The sequence below is a fragment of the Hypanus sabinus genome, chromosome X1, assembly GCF_030144855.1.
Source record: "Hypanus sabinus isolate sHypSab1 chromosome X1, sHypSab1.hap1, whole genome shotgun sequence".
Classification (NCBI taxonomy): domain Eukaryota; kingdom Metazoa; phylum Chordata; class Chondrichthyes; order Myliobatiformes; family Dasyatidae; genus Hypanus; species Hypanus sabinus.
The window spans coordinates 68626973-68648307 of NC_082738.1; the positions used below are offsets into that span (position 1 = coordinate 68626973).

Genomic DNA, 21335 nt, shown 5'->3' on the forward strand with positions numbered 1-21335 from the left:
AAATTATTGAAAGAGCGTAACTAATCTAATCTTCAAGTACAACACGCTGGAGGAACTCAGCAGGTTGGGCAGCATCTGTGGAAATGAGCAGTCAACGTTTCGGGCCGAGACCCTTCTTCAGGACTGAAGAGGAAGGGGGCAGGGGCCCTATAAAGAAGGTGAGGGGAGGGGCCCCCTTGTCATGAACATCGAATTCTCCAACTTCCAGTAATTCTCTCCCCCTCCCTTCCCCCAACCCAGTTTCACTCTGCCTCCTCCTCTAGCTGCCTTTCACCTCTCTCATGATTCTGCCTTCTTCTACTACCCATAGTGCTTTCCCCTTACATTCCTTCTTCACCTCTCCTGCCTATCCCCTTCCTGCTTCCCCTCCCCCACCCCTTGATCTTTCCTCTTACTGGTTTTTCACCTGGCACCTACCAGCCTCCCCCCACCTTCCTTATAGGGCCCCTCCCTCTTCAGTCCTGACAAAGGGTCTCGGCCCAAAATGATGACTGCTCGATTCCACGGATGCTGCCCGACCTGCTGAGTTCCTCCAGCGTGTTGCACGTGTCGCATTGACCACAGCATCTGCAGTGTACTTCGTATTAATCTAATTTTCAATTTGCATGATGTCCAACACACCCTCCTCTAATCTAGACATACTGGTGTCCAGTCCTTAAACAGGCTAGTAGCACATTTATTCCTTTTAAATAATTTCCAGAATGAAAGAGGACAAACAAATAAATGCACTCCCCAAACTCAGTTATACATTTATTTTACTTAAAGTAATTGTAAATTAAAGATTTCTATATTTACATTTTATTTAGGGATCAAGGATCAACTTTATTTACCATATATAGTACATTCACGTGTATTAGGAATTTGCTCTGGTACGTTGGTCAGGGCATGACATACAACAAAAAGCAACAGTATTAAAAATAAAGAACTATATAAAAATAAAGTTAGAAGTAAATGTAAAAGTTGAAATAAAATGTGCAGAAATACATAGGTACATGGATGGTAGGGGGTGCTGTGGGCTATGGTCCCTGTGCAGGTCGATGGGAGTAGGCAGTTTTAATGGTTTGGCATGGACTAGATAGGCCAAAGGGCCTATTTCTGTGATATACATTTCTGTGATTCTACATGAACATTGACATGTATTTATAATGTAAACTGCATTAGAAAAGCTGGTTTAAAGTGTTTACAATGCAGTGCAGTGACTGGGGGGGGGGTTAAATAAAATAGTTGATCAGATTAAATAACTAGGGGTAGAAACTTTTAAGATGGCATGATGATTTTGTTTTAATAGCCCTATAGTGCTTTCCAGAAGGGAGCTTTTGGAAAAGGCAGTTCACTGGGTGGGTAGTATCCGCAATGATTTTTCCTGCCCGTTTCTTTGTCCTGGACACATACACATCCTGCAGTGATGGTAGACTGCAGCCAGCGACATTTTCTGCTGATCTGGCTGTAGTTTTTGTATATTGTGAGAAGGTGCTGCTTCAAGCCATATGATAGCTATGTAGAATTGCACCAGTACAGAACATACTGTACTGAAGATGGAATTTTACCAACTGCCACAAGAAGTAAAATGTATTCTTTTCTTTCTTTTTCAATCTTTTTATTGAGTTTCATATAAATATAAAAAAAACATAACATAATAATGAATAGGTTATGAATACAATAGACTTAAGATTACATTAATAATAGGATAATGATATCCTATTAAACATCAACAACAAAAAAGTACATTAATCAATCAAGTCTATATAATTATATATGAAAAAAAACAAAACTAATCATCAAAAGAAAAAGAAAAAAAAATTAGAAATGTGTGAAAGAAAATATATATATGAAACAAACACTAAACTAAAACTAACATGGGCAATAATAACAGTTTATAAGTATATGATAGTGTCAAAGAACTCCGGAACTCCATACCTGAACAAGAATAAACAAAGAGAAGGTCTGGGAAAGGCCAAATTAATTCATATGAAAATGTCGGATGAACGGTCCCCAAGTTTCTTCAAATTTAATTGACGAGTCAAAAATAGTGCTTCTAATTTTTTCCAAACTCAGATAAGAAATAGTTTGAAAAAGCCACTGAGACGTGGTAGGAGGGTTTACTTCTTTCCAATTTTGTAATATAGACCTTCTGGCCATTAATGTTACAAAAGCAATCATTCGTCTGATTGAAGGAGAAAACTGATTACCATCCTCATTTGGTATACCAAAGATTGCAGTAATAAAGTTAGGTTGTAAATCGATATTCCAAATTGAGGAAATGGTAACAAATATGTCCTTCCAATAGTTATGTAAAGTAGGACATGACCAAAACATATGGGTCAGTGAAGCCACTTCTGAATGACATCTATCACATTGAGGGTTAATATGAGAATAAAATCGAGCAAGTTTATCTTTAGACATATAAGCTCTATGTACAATTTTAAATTGTATTAAAGCATGTTTAGCACATATAGAAGAAGAATTAACCATTTGTAAAATTTTTTCCCATTTATCTGTTGGTATATTGTATCGAAGTTCTTTTTCCCATTGTTGTTTAATTCTATCAGACATCTCTGGTTGTATCTTCATAATCATGTTGTAAATAAAAGCAACTAATCCCTTCTGACAAGGATTTAAGGTAAAAATCAAATCTGAGAAATCCGTTGAAGTTGAGTTGGGAAAAGATGGTAAAACTTTATGTAAAAAATTTCTGATTTGTAAATATCTGAAGAAATTAGATTTAGGTAATTTAAATTTATTGGAAAGTTGGTCAAAAGACATCAAAGTACCTTCAAAAAAAAGGTCACGAAAACATTTTATACCTTTCCTTTTCCATATGCTAAAGGCTTGATCTGTCAAGGAAGGTTTAAAGAAAAAATTAAATAAAATAGGGCTATCAAGCACAAAGTTTTTCAAAGTAAAAAATTTCCGAAATTGAAACCAAATTCGTAATGTGTGTTTAATAACAGGATTAGATATCTGTTTATTAAATTTAACTAAATCAGCAGGAAGAGAAGAACCAAGAACAGAGAATAAAGAATATCCCTTTACTTCATTGCATTCCAAATTTACCCACTGCGGACACAATAATGAGTCCAAATCTAATTTCCAATACGTTAGGTTACGAATATTATTCGCCCAATAATAAAATCTAAAGTTAGGCAAAGCTAAACCACCATCTTTTTTAGATTTTTGTAATTGCCTTTTACTTAACCTGGGGTTTTTGTTTTGCCACACAAATGAGGAAATTTTTGAATCAATGTTGTCAAAAAAGGATTTAGGAATAAAAATTGGTAAGGCTTGAAATAAATATAAAAATTTCGGTAAAATCATCATTTTAATAGCATTAATCCGACCAACTAATGATAAGAATAAGGGATACCATCTTGTAGTAAGATGTTGTATTTGAAGAAGCATAGGTAAAAAATTCAGTCTAAATAAATCTTTATATTTCTTGGTAATTTTTATACCTAAATAGGTAAAATTATCAGTAACAACTTTAAATGGAATCCTGTCATTCAATAAAGTTTGCGCATTTAAAGGGAATAATTCACTCTTATCTAATTTATAACCAGAAAAACTACCAAATTGAGCCAACAAGGATAAAATAGTGGGAATAGATCTATCAAGATCAGAAATATATAACAGCAAATCATCAGCATAGAGTGATAATTTATATAATTTCTCATTACGAGTAATACCAAAAATATTAGGAGATTCACGAATAGCAATGGCTAAAGGTTCTAACGCAATATTAAATAATAAAGGACTTAAAGGACAACCTTGTCTCGTACCACGAGATAATTGTAAAAAGGAGGATCTATAATTATTTGTAAGAACAGAAGCAACAGGTTTATAGTATATTAGTTTAATCCATGATATAAAATTAGGACTAAAATTAAAATTTCTCAATGCATTAAATAAATATGTCCATTCAACTCTATCAAAGGCTTTTTCAGCATCTAATGAGATAACACATTCTGGGACTGTGGGTGACGAAGTATGAATTATATTAATCAATTTTCTAACATTAAAAAAAGAATACCGATTCTTAATGAAACCAGTTTGATCTTCTGAAATAATCTGTGGTAATACCTTTTCTAATCTAGTGGCTAAAATTTTTGTAAGAATCTTAGAATCTACATTTAATAATGATATAGGGCGATAAGATGCACATAAAGTAGGATCTTTATCTTTTTTAAGAATTAGAGAGATAGTAGCTTCATAAAAAGACTGAGGTAATCTCTTCTTAGCAAATGCATCGTTAAAGATTTCACATAACCAAGGGGAAAGCAAAGAAGAAAAAGTTTTGAAAAATTCTACAATATAACCATCAGGGCCAGGAGCTTTCCCTGAATTCATTGATGAGACAGCCTCACCTATTTCGGCCATAGAAATAGGAGCATCGAACAAGCTCCGATCTTCATCTGTCAGTTTAGGAATATTCAAATTGTTAAAAAAATTATCCATCATGGACAGATCACCATCAAATTCTGATTGATATAAAGATTTATAAAAATCTTGAAAAGTATTATTGATTTCTTTATGATCAGTGGTTAAATTACCATCTTGTTTACGAATTTTAATAATTTGTCGCCTGGTCGAAATAGCTTTTAATTGATTAGCTAACAGTTTACCAGTTTGATCACTGTGAATATAGAATTGAGCTCTAGTCCTAATTAATTGATTTTCAATTGAAGAAGATAATAATAAACTATGTTCCATTTGAAGCTCAACTCTCTTCTTATAAAGTTCTATGGTAGGAGTCACGGAATAAATCTTATCAATTTCCTTAATTTTATCCACTAATAAAGCAATATCTAAATATCTTTGTTTCCTTTTACCAGCGGAATACGAAATAATTTGTCCACGGATAAAAGCCTTAAAAGAGTCCCAAAGTATTCCTCTGTCAATTTCTTCAGTATAGTTTGTTGAGAAAAACAAATCAATTTGCTGTTTTATATAGGTGACAAATTCTGGGTCTTGAAGCAGAGTAGCATTAAGTCTCCAAGATCTAACATTATTGGAAAAGTCCGGAATCTTAATAGATAACTTCAAAGGTGCATGATCCGAAATAGTAATAGAATCATATTTACAATCAATAACATCCGTTAATAACCGATGATCAATAAGAAAGTAATCAATTCTAGAATAACTATGATATACATGTGAAAAAAATGAAAATTCTTTATCTTTAGGGTTCAAAAACCGCCATATTTCTGTAATTCCCGAATCAACCATAAAAGAATTAATAAGTAAGGCTGATCTATTCGGAAGAGTTCGAATAGGTTTAGATCTATCCATCAAAGGATTCAAACAACAATTAAAATCTCCACCCATTATCAACATATATTCATTCAGATTAGGAAGGGAAGTAAATAAACGTTTAAAAAATTCAGGGCAGTCAAAATTTGGGGCATAAATATTAACTAGAACCACTTTCCGATTGAAAAGTCAACCAGTTATCAACAAAAATCTGCCCTGTGGATCAGAAATAATTTCGTGATGTGTAAACAAAATTGAGGGGTCTATAAAAATAGACACACCCCTAATTTTAGCGGTACAATTCGAATGAAATTGTTGACCCTTCCAGAACCTAAAAAAACATTGATTATCCTCCCTCCTAATATGGGTTTCCTGTGCAAAAATAATATTAGCGTTCAATCTATGGAATACCTTAAATATTTTTTTACGTTTAATCGGATGATTTAAACCATTAGTATTCCAAGAGATAAAATTAATAGATTTATCCATCATGCCAATATTAGTTGTGTATATCATAATAGGTTAAAAAGACACATAACCCATAATTTAGGAAAAAGGAAAATAGATTCAGGAGCAACCGGAGAACATGACACCTCAACAATATTAATAATTTAAAGTTGGCCCATAAACTAAAAGCAGAAAAAAACGCAAAAGCATGAAAAAAGATCCCCACCCCTCCCCCCACCCTACGAAGAAAAGCCAAGCGGCAGGCGCATAATCTAACACTAACCTTACCCCCATTTCAAGATGGCAGCTCCATAAAAAGTTTTTTTAAAAAAACTATGTAACACCCATATTTAAATATAGGGTTGCAAAAAGAAAATATATGTCAATCAGAATGAGAAAACTAATATAATAAAACAAACAATCTTTAACAAAAAAAAATAAGCATCAAAATTTAAGAGTGTAATATACCTTTAAAAAAATTTCATATATAAATGCAAGAAAGATGATGTTTCAAAAGCAAAGACTTATGGGAAGAAGAAACGACATTTTGAAAAAGCCATCTTACAAAATATAAATGTAGATTCAACAATCTATTAAAAAAGTTTAATAATAAAAAAATACCAAAATAGGATCAAAAAAGATTCAATAAACACAATATATATAAAAAAAACTAAAAAAAAATTCAAAGCATTCGTCCCATTTCTAAGTACAGGCAAACAAATAAATGTTTATAAAAAGCAGAGTCTTATGGGAAGAAGAAACGACATCTTGAAAAAAATAAATCATTATTACAAGATATAGATGTATATATCTGAAACAGAAAAAAGAATAAAAAAAATATTATAAAAGTTAAGAAAGCATCCATAAAACAGTGATAATAGTGAAAAATAAGAGCCAGACCCGTAGAACGGGATAGAAAGTTATAACCCAACTTCGTAGGTTACTTAAAATGAGATGGCACCCTCTCTCCGAGGAATCTTCAACATGACACATAGTTCAAGTTGCACTAGAAGATCTATGTTCTTCAACAAATTTCTTCGCTTCTTCCGGTGTTTTGAAAAATTGCTGACTGTTGTCGTTTAACGTAATTCTGAGCTTCGCTGGATACATTAAAGCTTGTTTAAGGCCAATCGAATAAATCTCTGCCATCACTGGTTTAAAAGCGATTCTTGATTTCATTACATCATAAGAATAATCTTCAACAATTCGGAATGAATTGGTGTTATAAGAAATCATGCCTTTTTTACGAGCTAATCGAATTAAAAGCTCTTTCTCCCGAGGATAATGAAGGCGAACAATCACCGCTCGTGGTTTATCAGACAGAGCCGAAAATCTCGCAACTCTGTGAACACGATCGATAACAGGTTTAGCTTGCAAACCTTCAGCACTGAAAGTTTCCCATAGTAATTTAGAGAAAAATTCAGTTAAATCACCGGACTCAACTTTTTCGGGAAACCCGATGATACGCAAATTCTGTCTACGAGATCGATTTTCGAGATCAGTAATTTTAAACTTATACTGATCCATAGTTTTAGCATTCGACTCTACCTTCTTCTCCAACGCTTCAATTGTACGTACTTTTGCACAAATGGATTTTTCAAGAGTCGCGATCTTATCTTCATGCCGCTGAATGTCCGATGCCTGCGATTGAAGTTTAATTTCAAGCGATCTATCAGCTTCTTCAAGTTCGGATATTTTCCTGGTAAGTTTATTTTCCAAACTTGTCAGTCTGCTTCCCAATCTACCATCCAATCTGCCTTCCAGACTCGAAAGTTTAATATCCAGTTTAGCGTCCAAAAGAGTAGAGATTGCGTCGATGGATACAGGTTCCTTAGACGATTTCTTGCTTGTAGCCATTTTAAGTTTGTCGAGATTAGATCAAATATTATTTTAGGAAGAAAAAGTTAATCAAAAGTATCAACCCATGTGATTAAATTCGAAAAGATTTAATTAAGGGGTGATTATAGTTGAAAAAATGAAGAGCGCCTAAAGGCAGATGTTTACGTCGCCATCTTGAAACTCCACCCAGTAAAATGTATTCTTGGGCAACAATTTTTCACTTTTTATGTGCTCTGTACCTGAAGTCTGTGAGAACGGCTGCCAAGCCTTAATGTAGGAGCAGGCTACATTGAACAGCATTCTTCCAATTTACTTTTCTCAGTGCTATCTGTTTGGAAGTACAGACTGCCCTCTGGTTCACTCATTAATTCCGGTTTGGAACTACACCGTTACTTGTGAAAATGCCATCCCCTTCTCTCAATTCTTTCGTCTCCACTGCATCTGTTCTCAGGATGAGGCTTTTCATTCCAGAACTAGGGAGATGTCCTCCTTCTTCAAAGAAAGGGGCTTTTCTTCCTCCACTATTAACACTGCCCTCAAATGCATCTCTTCCATTTCGTGCATGTCTGCCCTCAACCCATCCTGCTGCTACCCCACCAGGGATAGGGTCCCACCAGCTTCCACATCCAGCACGTAATTCTCTGTAACTTCTGTCAACTCCAAAGTGATCCCACCACCAAACACATCTTTCCCTCTCCTCACTTTCTGCTTTCCACAGGGATCACTCCCTATGTGACTCCCTTGACCATTCATCCCCACTGATCTCCCTCCTAGTACTCATCCTTGCAAGCGGAACAAGTGCTACACGTGCTCTTCCACCTCCTCCCTCACCACCATTCAGGGCCCAAACAGTCCTTCCAGGTGAGGTGATACTTCACCTGTGAGCCTGTTAGGGACAGCTACTGGTCCGGTGCTCCAGGTGTGGCCTCCTGTATATTGGTGAGACCTGACGTAGATTGGGAGACAGCTTTGCCAAGCACCTGTGCCCCATCCAGCAGAACAAGTGGGATCTCCCAGTTCCACTGATTTTAATTCCACTTCCCATTCCAAAATGTCAGTCCATGGCCTCCTCCACTGTCAAGATGAGGCCGCGCTCAGGTTGGAGGAACAACACCTTATATTCTGTCTGGGTAGTCTCCAACCTGATGGTATGAGTTCCTCCAGCATTTTGTGTGTGTTGCTTGGATTTCCAGCATCTGCAGATTTTCTCTTGTTTGAACCATATCTCCTCACTTACAGACCTTAAGATAAAGATACAGACCTACTCTAAATTGTAAAAGTATCTCTGGTAGCTTTATGAGCTGCCTGCAAAGCATCATCATATATCGCCGACACCATGCTGGTAATCCTTTGACAAACTTCTATAGATGCAGAGTGGAGATTATACTACCTGGTTACATCATGGACTGGTATGAAAAACCAAAATCAGGTTTCCTAACACTAGCTTATGTCGTGAAATGTGTTGTCTTATGGCAGTAGTTATTACAATACAGTCGGCCCTCCTTATCCGCGGATTCCGCATGCGCGAATTCAACCAACCGCAAATCGCAAAAACCTGGAAGTGCTCTTCCAGCACTTCTTGTTCGAGCATGTAAAGACTGTTTATCTTGTCATTATTCCCTAAACAATGCAGTATAACAACCATTTTACATCGCATTTACATTGTATTAGGTATTTATAAGTAATCTAGAGATGATTTAAAGTATACGGGAGGATGTGCTTGGGTTATTGGGGATCGGGATTTTAAAAAATCAGAAGTTCTCTTACTAAGTAAGTTGGAACAGGTACATCCAGTATTATTTAGTGTCAGTCAAATGATTGTCTTAGTATATAGTATATATTTTACCTTTCTATGCATATAGAACACTTAAGAATGTATGTTTCAGTGCTGGGCTCGGGAACGGAAGTTCTTGGGACAGATCACTCCCTAGTGCACTTTCCACCATGCCGGGTTGATGTGAGGATCAAAAACCCCAAACCCCAAAAACCCAATAATTAAACCACTGCGTTGCTTAGTAATAATTGTAGCTTTCATCGGGGCAGGGCCTTTCTCACTTTATGCTTTAAAATTGTTCCAATCGTTGACCAACGCAGCCTAACGCTTTTACAATGACCAATGGCATTTCACCTCTTTCAGGTCATTTTATTATTTTCACTTTATTTTCAATCATGATCGTGATTACTTTTGTGAACACAAACACTGTGCATTCAGAACTCTGGCACCGGGTCCTAATGTCCCCTGCTCTGAGACAGGCTAAATAAGGTCTGGGGTTCCGCTGGGTCCTAAGGTCCACTGCATTGAGACAGGTTGAATAAGGGACTTGAGCATCCGCGAATTTTGGTATCCGCGAGGGATCTCGGAGCCAATCCCCCACGAATAAGGAGGGCCGACTGTACATAATAATTAAAGCTATAAATTACAATAACAAGTATACAAAAGCGAGGCACCATCATGTCCTCTCTGCCCTGGAACACATCCTCAGCAGCTCCCAAAGCCCTGGGAGAAGGTTGCTACCTCTGGCATCATAACCAGGTGCTGAAGGCAGTGGCAGAAGATACCCTCTCTTTGGCCATTAACAACAGTAAGCACCTTCGACAAACCAGAGAGCCTTTACAATGGCTGAGCAATGACACAACAAGGTGTCAAGAGATTTACCTTTGTTTGTATTATCTTGTCTGGGAGATCGTGGTCGTCGGATGCCATGGTGACGTGATCCTTTTGGAGAAGAATCGGACTTATTATTTGCAGGGCTGCAACAGATAAAAAAGAAGCCAAACATGGTTTTATCATACATGCCCATCACTGAGTCAGCTCATTATCATGGCAGCATCCTATGCAGATCTTGTCTCAGTTCACTCACTATTGTAATGTACTTCTTGGCTAGCCAACTCTTTTTTATAAGCCTGAGATTATCCAAAATTATGTTTTCTTAACTTACACCATCCTATTCACCAACACACCTATATCCTATGCACTTCAATAGCCTGGTGAAGTGAAGCCTCAGTTTCAGAACTGTTTATTTGGTTTTCCATTGCTTCGGCCCTCCCCTTCTCCAACCTCTTCCAGTCGTATTCCAGTCACTTGGTACATTAAGGTCCTTGAGGGAAGGAATCTACTGTTCATCAGAATCAGAATTATCATCACTGACATCACTGAAATTTGTTATTTTGCCACTGGAGCATGGTGCAAAGGTAAAAAAAACTACCATAAATTACAAAAATGAATAAGTGAAGTTAGTGCCATAGGTTCATGGACTGTTCAAAATCTAGTGGTGGAGGGAAAGCAGCTGTTTCTGAATTGTTGAGTGAGGGTCTTCAGGTTCCTATACCTCCTCCCAGATAGTAGAGGGTATGTTGCGGATGGTGATGGTTTTCAGGGATGGATGTTGCCTCTTGAAGATGCCCTTGAATGTAGGACGGGCTGTGCCTGTGATGGAGCTGGCCAAGTTTACAACCCTCTGCAGCCTCTTTCACTCTTGCATATTGGAGCCTCCACATCAGGCTGTGGTGCAACCTCTCCACCATACATTCATAGAAATTTGTAAGAGTCTTTGGTGGCATACCTAATCTCAATCTCCTAATGAAGTAGATCCTTTAACTGGCCTTTTTCATGACTCCGTAAATGTGTTGGGACAAGGACAGACCTTCTGAAATGTCCGCATCTTCAGCCTATGAGTGATTCCATCTTGGAACCATTCTAGCAAGTCTTTTCTGAAATGTTTCTAAGGTCTTCACGTCCTATATAAACTGTGGTAATTAAAGTTGATCAAAATATTCCTCTTATGGTTTAACCACGTTTCACAGAGGTTTGTCAAAACTTCTTTACTTTTTGTAGTCTATGCCTCTATTTATGATGTCCAGGAGCCCATATGCTTTTAATTCTTTATTTAGGGACACAGCATAGTAACCGGCCCTTCTGCCCCAATGAGCCTCCACGTAATTTATTAACCCACTAACTGTGAGACTTTGGACTGTGGGAGGAAACTGGCACACCCAGAGGATACCATGCGGTCACAGGGAGAATATACAAGCCTGTACAAGCAGCGGAACTGAACCCAGGTCACAAGCATGTTACGGTGTTCTCAGTTAGAAAAAGGTGAAATGACTTAACTAACAAAGTAGAAGAAACAGGGTTTAGGTGGCATAAAAAAAGAGAGAAGCAGTTGCAATTTGTGGTGATCCAACAACCAAGTGGAGCAGGGTTAAAGCGAAGGGTAAACAATAACGTGTGTGGGAATGGGTGGAGTGTGTGGTAGTTTTTTAAAATTTTATTCAGGGATTTGTTATGTTATGGAACACACATTGTAACGATAGGGAAATTAATGTCAATCAAGCTTTTTCAGAGAAAGGGATTTCAGAGGCATGAGGAAAAATAATTTACCAAACGACAACTCCAACCTGATGGCAAGAAGATTGATTTCTTCAACTTCCAATAATTTTCCCCCCCTTCCCCTTCTCTGTTTTACTGTTCCCCATACTGGTTCCCCTCTCATCCCTTCTCCTCAACTGCCCATCACCTTCCTTTGGTGCCCCTCCTCCTACCCTTTTTCCCACAGTCCACTCTCCTCTCCTATCAGATTCCTTCTGCTTCAGTCCTTTACTTCTTCCACCCATCCCATCCCAGCTCAGCTTCTAATTTCATTCCCCCCCCAACCTGGTCTCACCTTTGTTCCCATCTCCCACTTCTTATTCTGGCTTCTGTTCCCTTCCTTTCTAGTCCTAATGAAGGGTCTCGCCCACACGTTCCAATTGCTTTGGAATTCCAGCATCTACAGAACCTCTTGTGTTTATGAAACTATATTTTAAAAGTAGGGATATGGAACTGACAGAACTTCTCTACAAATTATCTGTACAGATTAAATGGTCTGGATAACCTCCTTTAAGGTCAAATAATTCCATGATTGAATTAAACTTGATTAAACTTAAACTTGAAAATGATTAAGTCAGAAGTTTACTTTTTCATACAATATTAAAGAGGTAGTCTAGGTGATGATTAAAAATCTGGTTTCTGTCAGCAAATGTAAATGATTTGGACTGAGAAGTTTTTTTTAGAAAAGGTTACTTTTTATTTAATAATCTTTTTTTTAATAATAAAGGTATAAAAAATAAAAATTCCAAATAAACATGATTACAGCGATCAAAAATATCAGGTTTCTGTTAGCAAATACATACAGTAAATAATTTGGACTGAAGGATTTTTTAGTTCTTGCTTTTTTCCTCAATATTCTTTTTATTTGAAAACATTAAATTAAAAATTCAAAATAAATGTGATTACAGTACCAAACTAGTGATTTTGTAAACCTGACTGGTTTCAGTTAAGTGGCTATGTTGTGTAAATGAGGGTAGTTACAAAAAAAACACCATTTACACCACTGCGGCAGCAGGGTGGAGATGTGTCTCTACCAAAGGAGGTGTGAGGCGCTTCTTCCCTCCGCTAGCCTGCAGGTCACCCTTGGGCAAAATATAGCCCCTGTTTAGCACCCCATCCTGCCCCCACCCCCGAACAGGGTCAGGTCAATGGGACTAGAGAGAATAATAGTTTGGCATGGGCCAGTTTTTGTGCTGTAGTAGTCTATGACTCCATGACATAAACAATGCATTTCACTCTATGTTTTGATGTGCAGTGTATATATGACAAATAAAGCTAACCCATTCCATCTGCCAAAGTGGATCTTCCCAAAAGTTCAAAGGTACATTTATTACTAATGTATGCAGTGTACAACTCCTGAGATTTGTCTTCTCCAGACAACCACAAAACAAAGAGAACTAGAGAGCCTATTCAAAGAAAAACCATCAACTCCAGCCCACCATGACTGTGCACAAAAAAATCATGCAAATGGCAATACGAAAATCAAACCCCCCCAAATGTGAAAAAACAATTCTCACAAAGAGCAACAAAAACATCAAAATTCAACCACCCCTCCCCAGATGAAAAATACTAACTAATCGTGCAAATGGCAACAGAAAAGAGCATTTTAATTCTGATTCTCATTCACGTTCCGACATGTCAGTCCATGGCCTCCTCTTAAGCCAGGATGCCACCATCAGGGTGGAGGAGAAACACTCTATATTCCATCTCCCTCTGGTAATTTTTTCCCTCCCTCTCTCCATTTTTTTCTATTCCCCACTCTGGCCTCTTATCTCTTCTCACCTGCCTATCACCTCCCTCTGGGCCCCCTCCTCCTTCCCTTTTTCCTATGGTCCACTCCCCTCTCTGATCAGATTCCTTCCTCTCCAGCCTTTTACCCTTCCTACCCACCTAGCTTCACCTCTCACCTTCTAGCTAATCTTCCTCCCCCTCCCCCACCTTTTAACCTGGTCCCTTCCTTTCTAGTCCTGATGAAGGATCCCACCCTGAAACGTTGACTGTTGATTCATTATCATAGATGCTGCTTGACTTGCCGAGCTCCTGCAGCATTTTGCATATGTAATCTTTATCTTTTTATTTTTAATCTTTATATAATAGGTACATTTACAATGTTCAATTAACGTGCCAACCTAAACACTTTTTGGAAGTGGGAGGAAAGAACAACTGGACGAAACCCATGGCATCAGAGGGAAGAACTGCACTCAAGCAGCACTTAAGGTCAGTACTGAACTCAGGTCTCTGGTGAGAAGGCAATGTCCCCACAAGCTGCCCCACTGTGCTATAAATGGACTTGTCTGAATTTCAGAGAACGCTGGATCATTCCCAAAGATTGCAAGCAAAGTTCTGTCAACATTTTGTGCCCTGGTCCACAAAAGAAGAGTGTCTGGGTAGTTTAATGCTGTTAAATGCTTGTGATTTCATACCCAAAATGGAATCCATAATTTTTGATGATGAGAGGAAAGGAAAAACAACTTGCCAATGCACTCTCACAAAACCAGAAGCATCTAACTTCATTTAAGCAGCTTAAGCAGTCCTGGAAAAAACTCAGATAATTTCCTTCTAATGCTTTGGCACTGCTAACAAGCTGCAATATCAACACTTGCATTGTTAGACCTTATATAGTCCTATATAAGGTTTGCATAGCAAAGGAAGTTTGCCAAGTTTTGATAAATATTCATGATTTCCACCCCCTTGGAATGTCTTTTTTTAAACAGCAGAATTTTTCCATGAAATGAATCACTCATTTCTCATGACCATCTACATGTCAACCAGATAACAACCACATTTCAAAAAAAAGTCGAATTTGGACAAAGTACACAGCATCTTTGTTTTTTTAAAGAGCATTTAACACTTCAATTCAGAAAACCAAATGTTGAAAGAAACACATTTTGATGGTCTGCACAGTGTTGATAGTTCTGTAAAATATTCTAGGAATGAAATTTTTGAAATAGGGGTTCCCAACCTTTTTTAATGTCATGGATCCCTACCACTAACTGATGGGTTTATGGACCCCAAGTTGGGAACCCTTGAGTTAAAGAATGAGGAGCATTTGATGCTCTGGGTCTGTACTCACTGGAGTTTAGAACAATGAGGGGGTGAGGGATCTTACTGAAGCCTATCGAACGTTAAAAGGCCGAGAGAGTGGACATGGAGAGAATGTTTCCTATAATGTGGAGACTAGGACCACAGAGCACAGCCTCAGAATACAAAGACAGTCTTTTAGAACAGCAATGAGGTGGTGGAATTCATTGTCACAGACGGCCGTGAAAGCCAAGTCATTGGGTATATGTAAAGTGGAGTTTGATGGGTTCTTGATTAGTAAGGGTATCAAAAGTTATGGGGAGATGGCAGAAGAACAGGGTTGAGAGAGACAATCATCATCATCATTATATGCTGTATCGCATGACATGGGCAATCATGGTCTTCCATCTATCTGTCTTTAATCTGAGAAGTTCTAACAAGCTCTTCAAAACTTTTGCCTGCAGCCCCTGATAATAAATCAGCCATTATGACAGCCATGGTGGAGCAGATTTGATGGGCTGAATGGGCTATTCTTCTCCGAAGTCTTATGGTCTTAAGGCTTTAAAAAAACCTACAGCAGATCACAAATTAACATAGAGGAAAACCATCTGGTCTAAAAGGACCCCTTCTCTTGGGAGAAATAATATGTAACATCACTGACATCCTTGAGGACAAATAACATTTCCAAAATCTCCTCAGCTAACATCTATTTAGATCTCAGTCAACAAGACTTTGCATTAACAAAGACCAGAAGCTTTTTTCATTCCATACTGCTGACTGTAAGAAAATCATGGTAAATGAGAATAAAGTAGTGATCAGTTTTATTTTCAAAACATAAGGTATTAAGAAATAATTCAGAATATAATTGGGTTCATTACCTCTGGTTCCTGTATTCCTTTAATTTGACTTCTATCAATCTGGCACTTGTGTCCTAATGATAAAAAAGACCATACTTAAGATACAATAGTCCTTTAATGTATTCAGGCAAAACCTCCATGTACATTATAACCACCAAGAGGACAGGTATGGAACAGAGTCAAAAGGAAAGGGTTAATATATGAAGAGTGTTTGGGGGTTCTGGGCCTGTACTCACTGGAGTTTAAAAGAATGAGGGGAGAATCTCATTGAAATCTATCGAATATTGAAAAGCCACGATAGAGTGGACATGGAGAGGATGTGTCTTATAGTGAGAGAGGGGAGTTTAGGACCAGAGGGCACAACCTTAGAATAGAAGGGCATCACTTTAGAACAGTCATAGAGTTATAGAAAAGTACAGCACAGAAATAGGCCTTTTAACCCATCTAGTCTATGCCAGAAATGAGGAGGAATTTCTTTAGCCAGGAGGTGGTGAATCTGTGGAATTCACTGCGACAAAGGCTGTGAGGCCAAGTCATAAATTGATTAGTCAGGACATCAACAGCTTCGAGGAGAAGACAGGAGAAGAGGGTTGAGAAGGATAATAAATCAGCCACAACGGAATAGTGGAGCAGATGATGGTCTGAATGGCCTAATTCTGCTCCTACATCTTTTGCTCTTTATAGAATATATACGAATCACACTTGATGTATCTGTTAGTCTTTTGAGCAGTTTATTGACTAAAGTAGATGAAGGTTAAACCAGTGGATGTGGTATACTGCTCTTTCAGAGGGCTTTCAGTAAAAGTGCTGAACAAAGTTACAGGGTCATATACCAGCATGAATTGAGAGTGTCTTATCAGGAAACAAAGGGAATGAATAAACAGAGGAACACACACAAAATGCTGGAGGAACTCAGCAGGTCAGGCAGCATCTATGGGGAGGAATAAACAGTTGACATTATGGGCTGAAAACCTTCATCAGGACTGGAAAGGAAGGGGGTAAGAAGACAGAATAAAAATGTGGGGGCAGGGGAAGGAGTATAAGCTAGGAGGGGATAAGTGAGATGAGGTGAGGGGAAGATAAGTGGTTGCTGGGGGGAATGAATTGAGAAGCTGAGAGGTGCTAGGTGGAATGGGTAAAGGGTTGAAGAAGGAGGAATCTGATAGGAGAGGAGAGTGGACAATGGAAGAAAAAGGAGGAGGGGCACTAGAAGGAGGTGATAGGTGAGGAGAAGAGAGGGGGTAAGAGGGGAACCAGAATGTGGAATGGAAGCAGAGAGAAGGAAGAAGGGTGAAATAACTGGAAGTCAGAGAAATTGATCTCCCTTGGGTTGGCAATTTGCGACCAACAAGGTACCACTGATTGTGAAAGGATTGCGTCAGCTACATTACAAATTAATGCTCTATTCAATGTCAGCAATTATTGCTGAGATGTATTAGTGCATCCATTTGATAAAGTACTGAGCTACTATTTGCAGGTCTCAACAGACTTTCAACGGATTAAATGCAAGACCTGTTCCCGGTCAAAGAATTCCATTGTATTGCTATGGCAACATATCATAAAGTACGTTAGCACCTTTGTAATGCATCGAAGATAATCCATTAATGGAGGTGGAAAGATCAATACTGCACATAAATATATGATATTTCATAAAATCAGTTTTCATCCTTTTACAATTGGAATTGAAGCAGTGTCAAAATAATCAACGTTATCTTAAAGACAAAAGATGCAACTGCAGTGCTGCTTGGCTCCTTAAGGTTGTTATAGCTGGGTGTGGTAATGGGGACAAGCTGCCACTACATATTAAACGCTCCCAATGGCATGCGACTCAAATAGCCTCTGACAACCAAGTCCAGCTCCTGGCCTTCACGTGTGGCTTTGCTTCTAAGCCCAGCAGAACCGTTTCTACTGACAGGAGAAGGGGCAAAGGCAGGTTACTGGCACCTTAAAACCAGTCACTGCAGGCAGACGGGGCTCATCAGCTGTGGTTGGCAGCTCATCTAGGAGAAGGAAAACTCTGATCTCACAGCCACGCTGCCTTGTGGCTACACCCACTCATGAGAAAGGTTTCGGGAATCGAGTCCGAGGGAAAATTCTGGAGCTGGAGTCCCTTGAGTTCAACGCTGACTGGCAATGTCTGCGATGCCACTGGTGGCAAACTCTTATCAGACTCTGTTATTCCTTCTGGTTCATCAAATGCATGGAGGGGGAGCTTGCTACATGGACAACAGCTTGCTCTCCATATTGTAGCCCCCAGACTTGCATATCTAGACAGCTAGGACGTAACATCCATGGTCAGCTCTGACCAGTACTGCTCTTTGTTATCTTTATGCGATATCTTAAATAAAACCCAAGAGCTTTTTACTTAGGAAAAGCAGCATGTCCTCTTTCCAACTTGTCAACAGGATTGGCTGTGGTGAAAGTAGTCCAAACTCCTGTTTTGACCTGTGATGTTAATCATGTTTCTCTCTCCACAGATTCTGCCTGACATTATGAGCACTTTACAAAATTTTCAAACTCAGTCGAAATTAATGATGGTGTAGCTTGTCCCTCGGAAAGAACCCAGCTACTGGAGTCTGTAAGTCTGTTAAAATAGAGCCTGATTGCCACCTATGAACAACCTGTATGACTTTAATTTCAGCTGAATTCTAAGTTAGGGTGATGGGGTAAAGATACATCTCTACCAAAGGGAGGTAAGGAATTCTCTCCCTCCGCGAGCCTGCAGGTCACCCTTGGGCAAGGTGTGGCACCTGCTTAGCCCCCCCCCCACCACCAATCAGGGTCACGTGAACCCATGGGAGCAGGTGGTGGATGGTCGTACGAGCAGCCGGTGCAGATCACAAGTCCTGGTTATGTGACCACTGACGCCCGGCAGACAATCTCTGAAGAGTATTGATAATGGCTGGGATCACCCATCTTGTCAAGACACTGCCCAAAGATGGCAATAGCAAACCACTTCTGTAGAAAAATTTGCCAAGTGCAATTATGGTCATGGAAAGACCGTGATTGCCTACATGATATGTCACAGCACATAACGAATGAATGAGTTTTAAATGATCGTAGTACAGATTTTGCCCACAAGTTAAAAAATACACACTCAATATGGTAACCATACCTCCACAATATTGTCATGAAAGGAATAGAATGCATACAAGACTGATAACACAAGAACAACTACTAAAAGTGGAGAGAAAAAGGAATAAACATACTGTTTGTACATACACAAGGCTTTTGAATTTTAATATTATGGGAGCTCCTTGTCTTTACTTAGGGGTGTCCATAAGTTGGGACAGCCTATATTGTGCTTACCTCTCCCTCTGTTTTACTGTTCTCTTGGATAATTTTAATCCAGTTCAACATATCATCTCTATCCTCAGCCTGAAACAGGTATTCACAGAAATCTGAAGTAGTCAGCCTGAACACATTCTTCCTTTTAGTGTCACTGTATGAAATATCAATCAAACAGGCTTTAACACAAATGGGCTGCTCATCCTCAGCTGGTGAAGAAACGTAGGTCACTGCGTCCCTTTTGTCCTTGTACAAATAGAGGGAATGCGATCGCAGGAGGGCATACACCCTTTTCCAAGACCGAATGCTGCTCACAACCTTCTGGAAAACAAAGACACAAAGCAATATCTTAAACCGGGTTTAAAGGTAAAATCAACTGAACATCATTTGATATTAATATTTTAGAGATTAGCCCAGGTTCCAAGTACAGAGAGAAATAAATTCACTAAAATTGTGGAAAGCTTTGACATTGATGGCAGTACATGAATAATTAAATGAACAAGTTAATCAATAGGGCATCAGCCAACTAGCAGAACGACAAGTAAGTAACGAAATAAATGAAAAAATCATCACACACGGGTTTTGCTATTGCTTGAATGGTGGCATAGGGGGAGGGTCGATGCTTCTGCTGGTGCAAGTGGGGAAGGGGGAGGATCGATGCTTCTGCTGGTGCAAGTGGGGTAGGGGGAGGGTCGATGCTTCTGCTGGTGCAAGTGGGGTAGCAGGAGGGTCGATGCTTCTGCTGGTGCAAGTGGGGTAGGGGGAGGGTCGATGCTTCTGCTGGTGCAAGTGGGGTAGTCGGAGGGTCGATGCTTCCGCTGGTGCAAGTGGGGAAGGGGGAGGGTCGATGCTTCTGCTGGTGCAAGTGGGGTAGGGTCGATGCTTCTGCTGATGGAAGTGGGGTAGTGGGAGGGTCGATGCTTCTGCTGATGGAAGTGGGGTAGTGGGAGGGTCGATGCTTCTGCTGGTGCAAGTGGGGTAGGGGGAGGGTCGATGCTTCTGCTGGTGCAAGTGGGGAAGGGGGAGGGTCGATGCTTCTGCTGGTGCAAGTGGGGTAGTGGGAGGATCGATGCTTCTGCTGGTGCAAGTGGGGAAGGGGGAGGGTCGATGCTTCTGCTGGTGCAAGTGGGGTAGGGGGAGGGTCGATGCTTCTGCTGGTGCAAGTGGGGTAGTGGGAGGGTCGATGCTTCTGCTGGTGCAAGTGGGGTAGTGGGAGGGTCGATGCTTCTGCTGGTGCAAGTGGGGTAGTGGGAGGGTCGATGCTTCTGCTGGTGCAAGTGGGGTAGTGGGAGGGTCGATGCTTCTGCTGGTGCAAGTGGGGTAGTGGGAGGGTCGATGCTTCTGCTGGTGCAAGTGGGGTAGCAGGAGGGTCGATGCTTCTGCTGGTGCAAGTGGGGTAGGGGGAGGGTCGATGCTTCTGCTGGTGCAAGTGGGGTAGGGGGAGGGTCGATGCTTCTGCTGGTGCAAGTGGGGTAGGGGGAGGGTCGATGCTTCTGCTGGTGCAAGTGGGGTAGTGGGAGGGTCGATGCTTCTGCTGGTGCAAGTGGGGTAGGGGGAGGGTCGATGCTTCTGCTGGTGCAAGTGGGGAAGGGGGAGGGTCGATGCTTCTGCTGGTGCAAGTGGGGTAGGGTCGATGCTTCTGCTGGTGCAAGTGGGGTAGGGGGAGGGTCGATGCTTCTGCTGGTGCAAGTGGGGAAGGGGGAGGGTCGATGCTTCTGCTGGTGCAAGTGGGGTAGTGGGAGGGTCGATGCTTCTGCTGGTGCAAGTGGGGTAGGGTCGATGCTTCTGCTGGTGCAAGTGGGGTAGGGGGAGGGTCGATGCTTCTGCTGGTGCAAGTGGGGAAGGGGGAGGATCGATGCTTCTGCTGGTGCAAGTGGGGTAGGGGGAGGGTCGATGCTTCTGCTGGTGCAAGTGGGGGAGGGTCGATGCTTCTGCTGGTGCAAGTGGGGGAGGGTCGATGCTTCTGCTGGTGCAAGTGGGGTAGGGGGAGGGTCGATGCTTCTGCTGGTGCAAGTGGGGTAGTGGGAGGGTCGATGCTTCTGCTGGTGCAAGTGGGGTAGGGGGAGGGTCGATGCTTCTGCTGGTGCAAGTGGGGCAGTGGGAGGGTCAATGCTTCTGCTGGTGCAAGTGGGGTAGTGGGAGGGTCGATGCTTCTGCTGATGGAAGTGGGGTAGTGGGAGGGTCGATGCTTCTGCTGGTGCAAGTGGGGTAGTGGGAGGGTCGATGCTTCTGCTGATGGAAGTGGGGAAGGGGGAGGGTCGATGCTT

The 21335-nt window shown here is 40.3% G+C and overlaps 1 protein-coding gene across 11 annotated transcripts in view; it reads right to left on the reverse strand.

Moving 5' to 3' along the window:
* The window catches only part of LOC132384984 (rho GTPase-activating protein 23-like), a 510483-nt gene that overhangs the window by 61946 nt on the left and 427202 nt on the right, over positions 1 to 21335 (reverse strand). For 10 of the 11 annotated variants that reach the window (XM_059956701.1, XM_059956700.1, XM_059956703.1 and 7 more), the window contains 3 exons: positions 19090 to 19389; positions 15802 to 15854; positions 10190 to 10284 (listed from right to left, as the gene is read on the reverse strand). In XM_059956701.1, the coding sequence (XP_059812684.1) occupies positions 10190 to 10284; positions 15802 to 15854; positions 19090 to 19389 (448 nt within the window). The remainder of the gene's footprint in view (positions 1 to 10189; positions 10285 to 15801; positions 15855 to 19089; positions 19390 to 21335) is intronic. The other variant, XM_059956699.1, reaches the window with a different exon arrangement.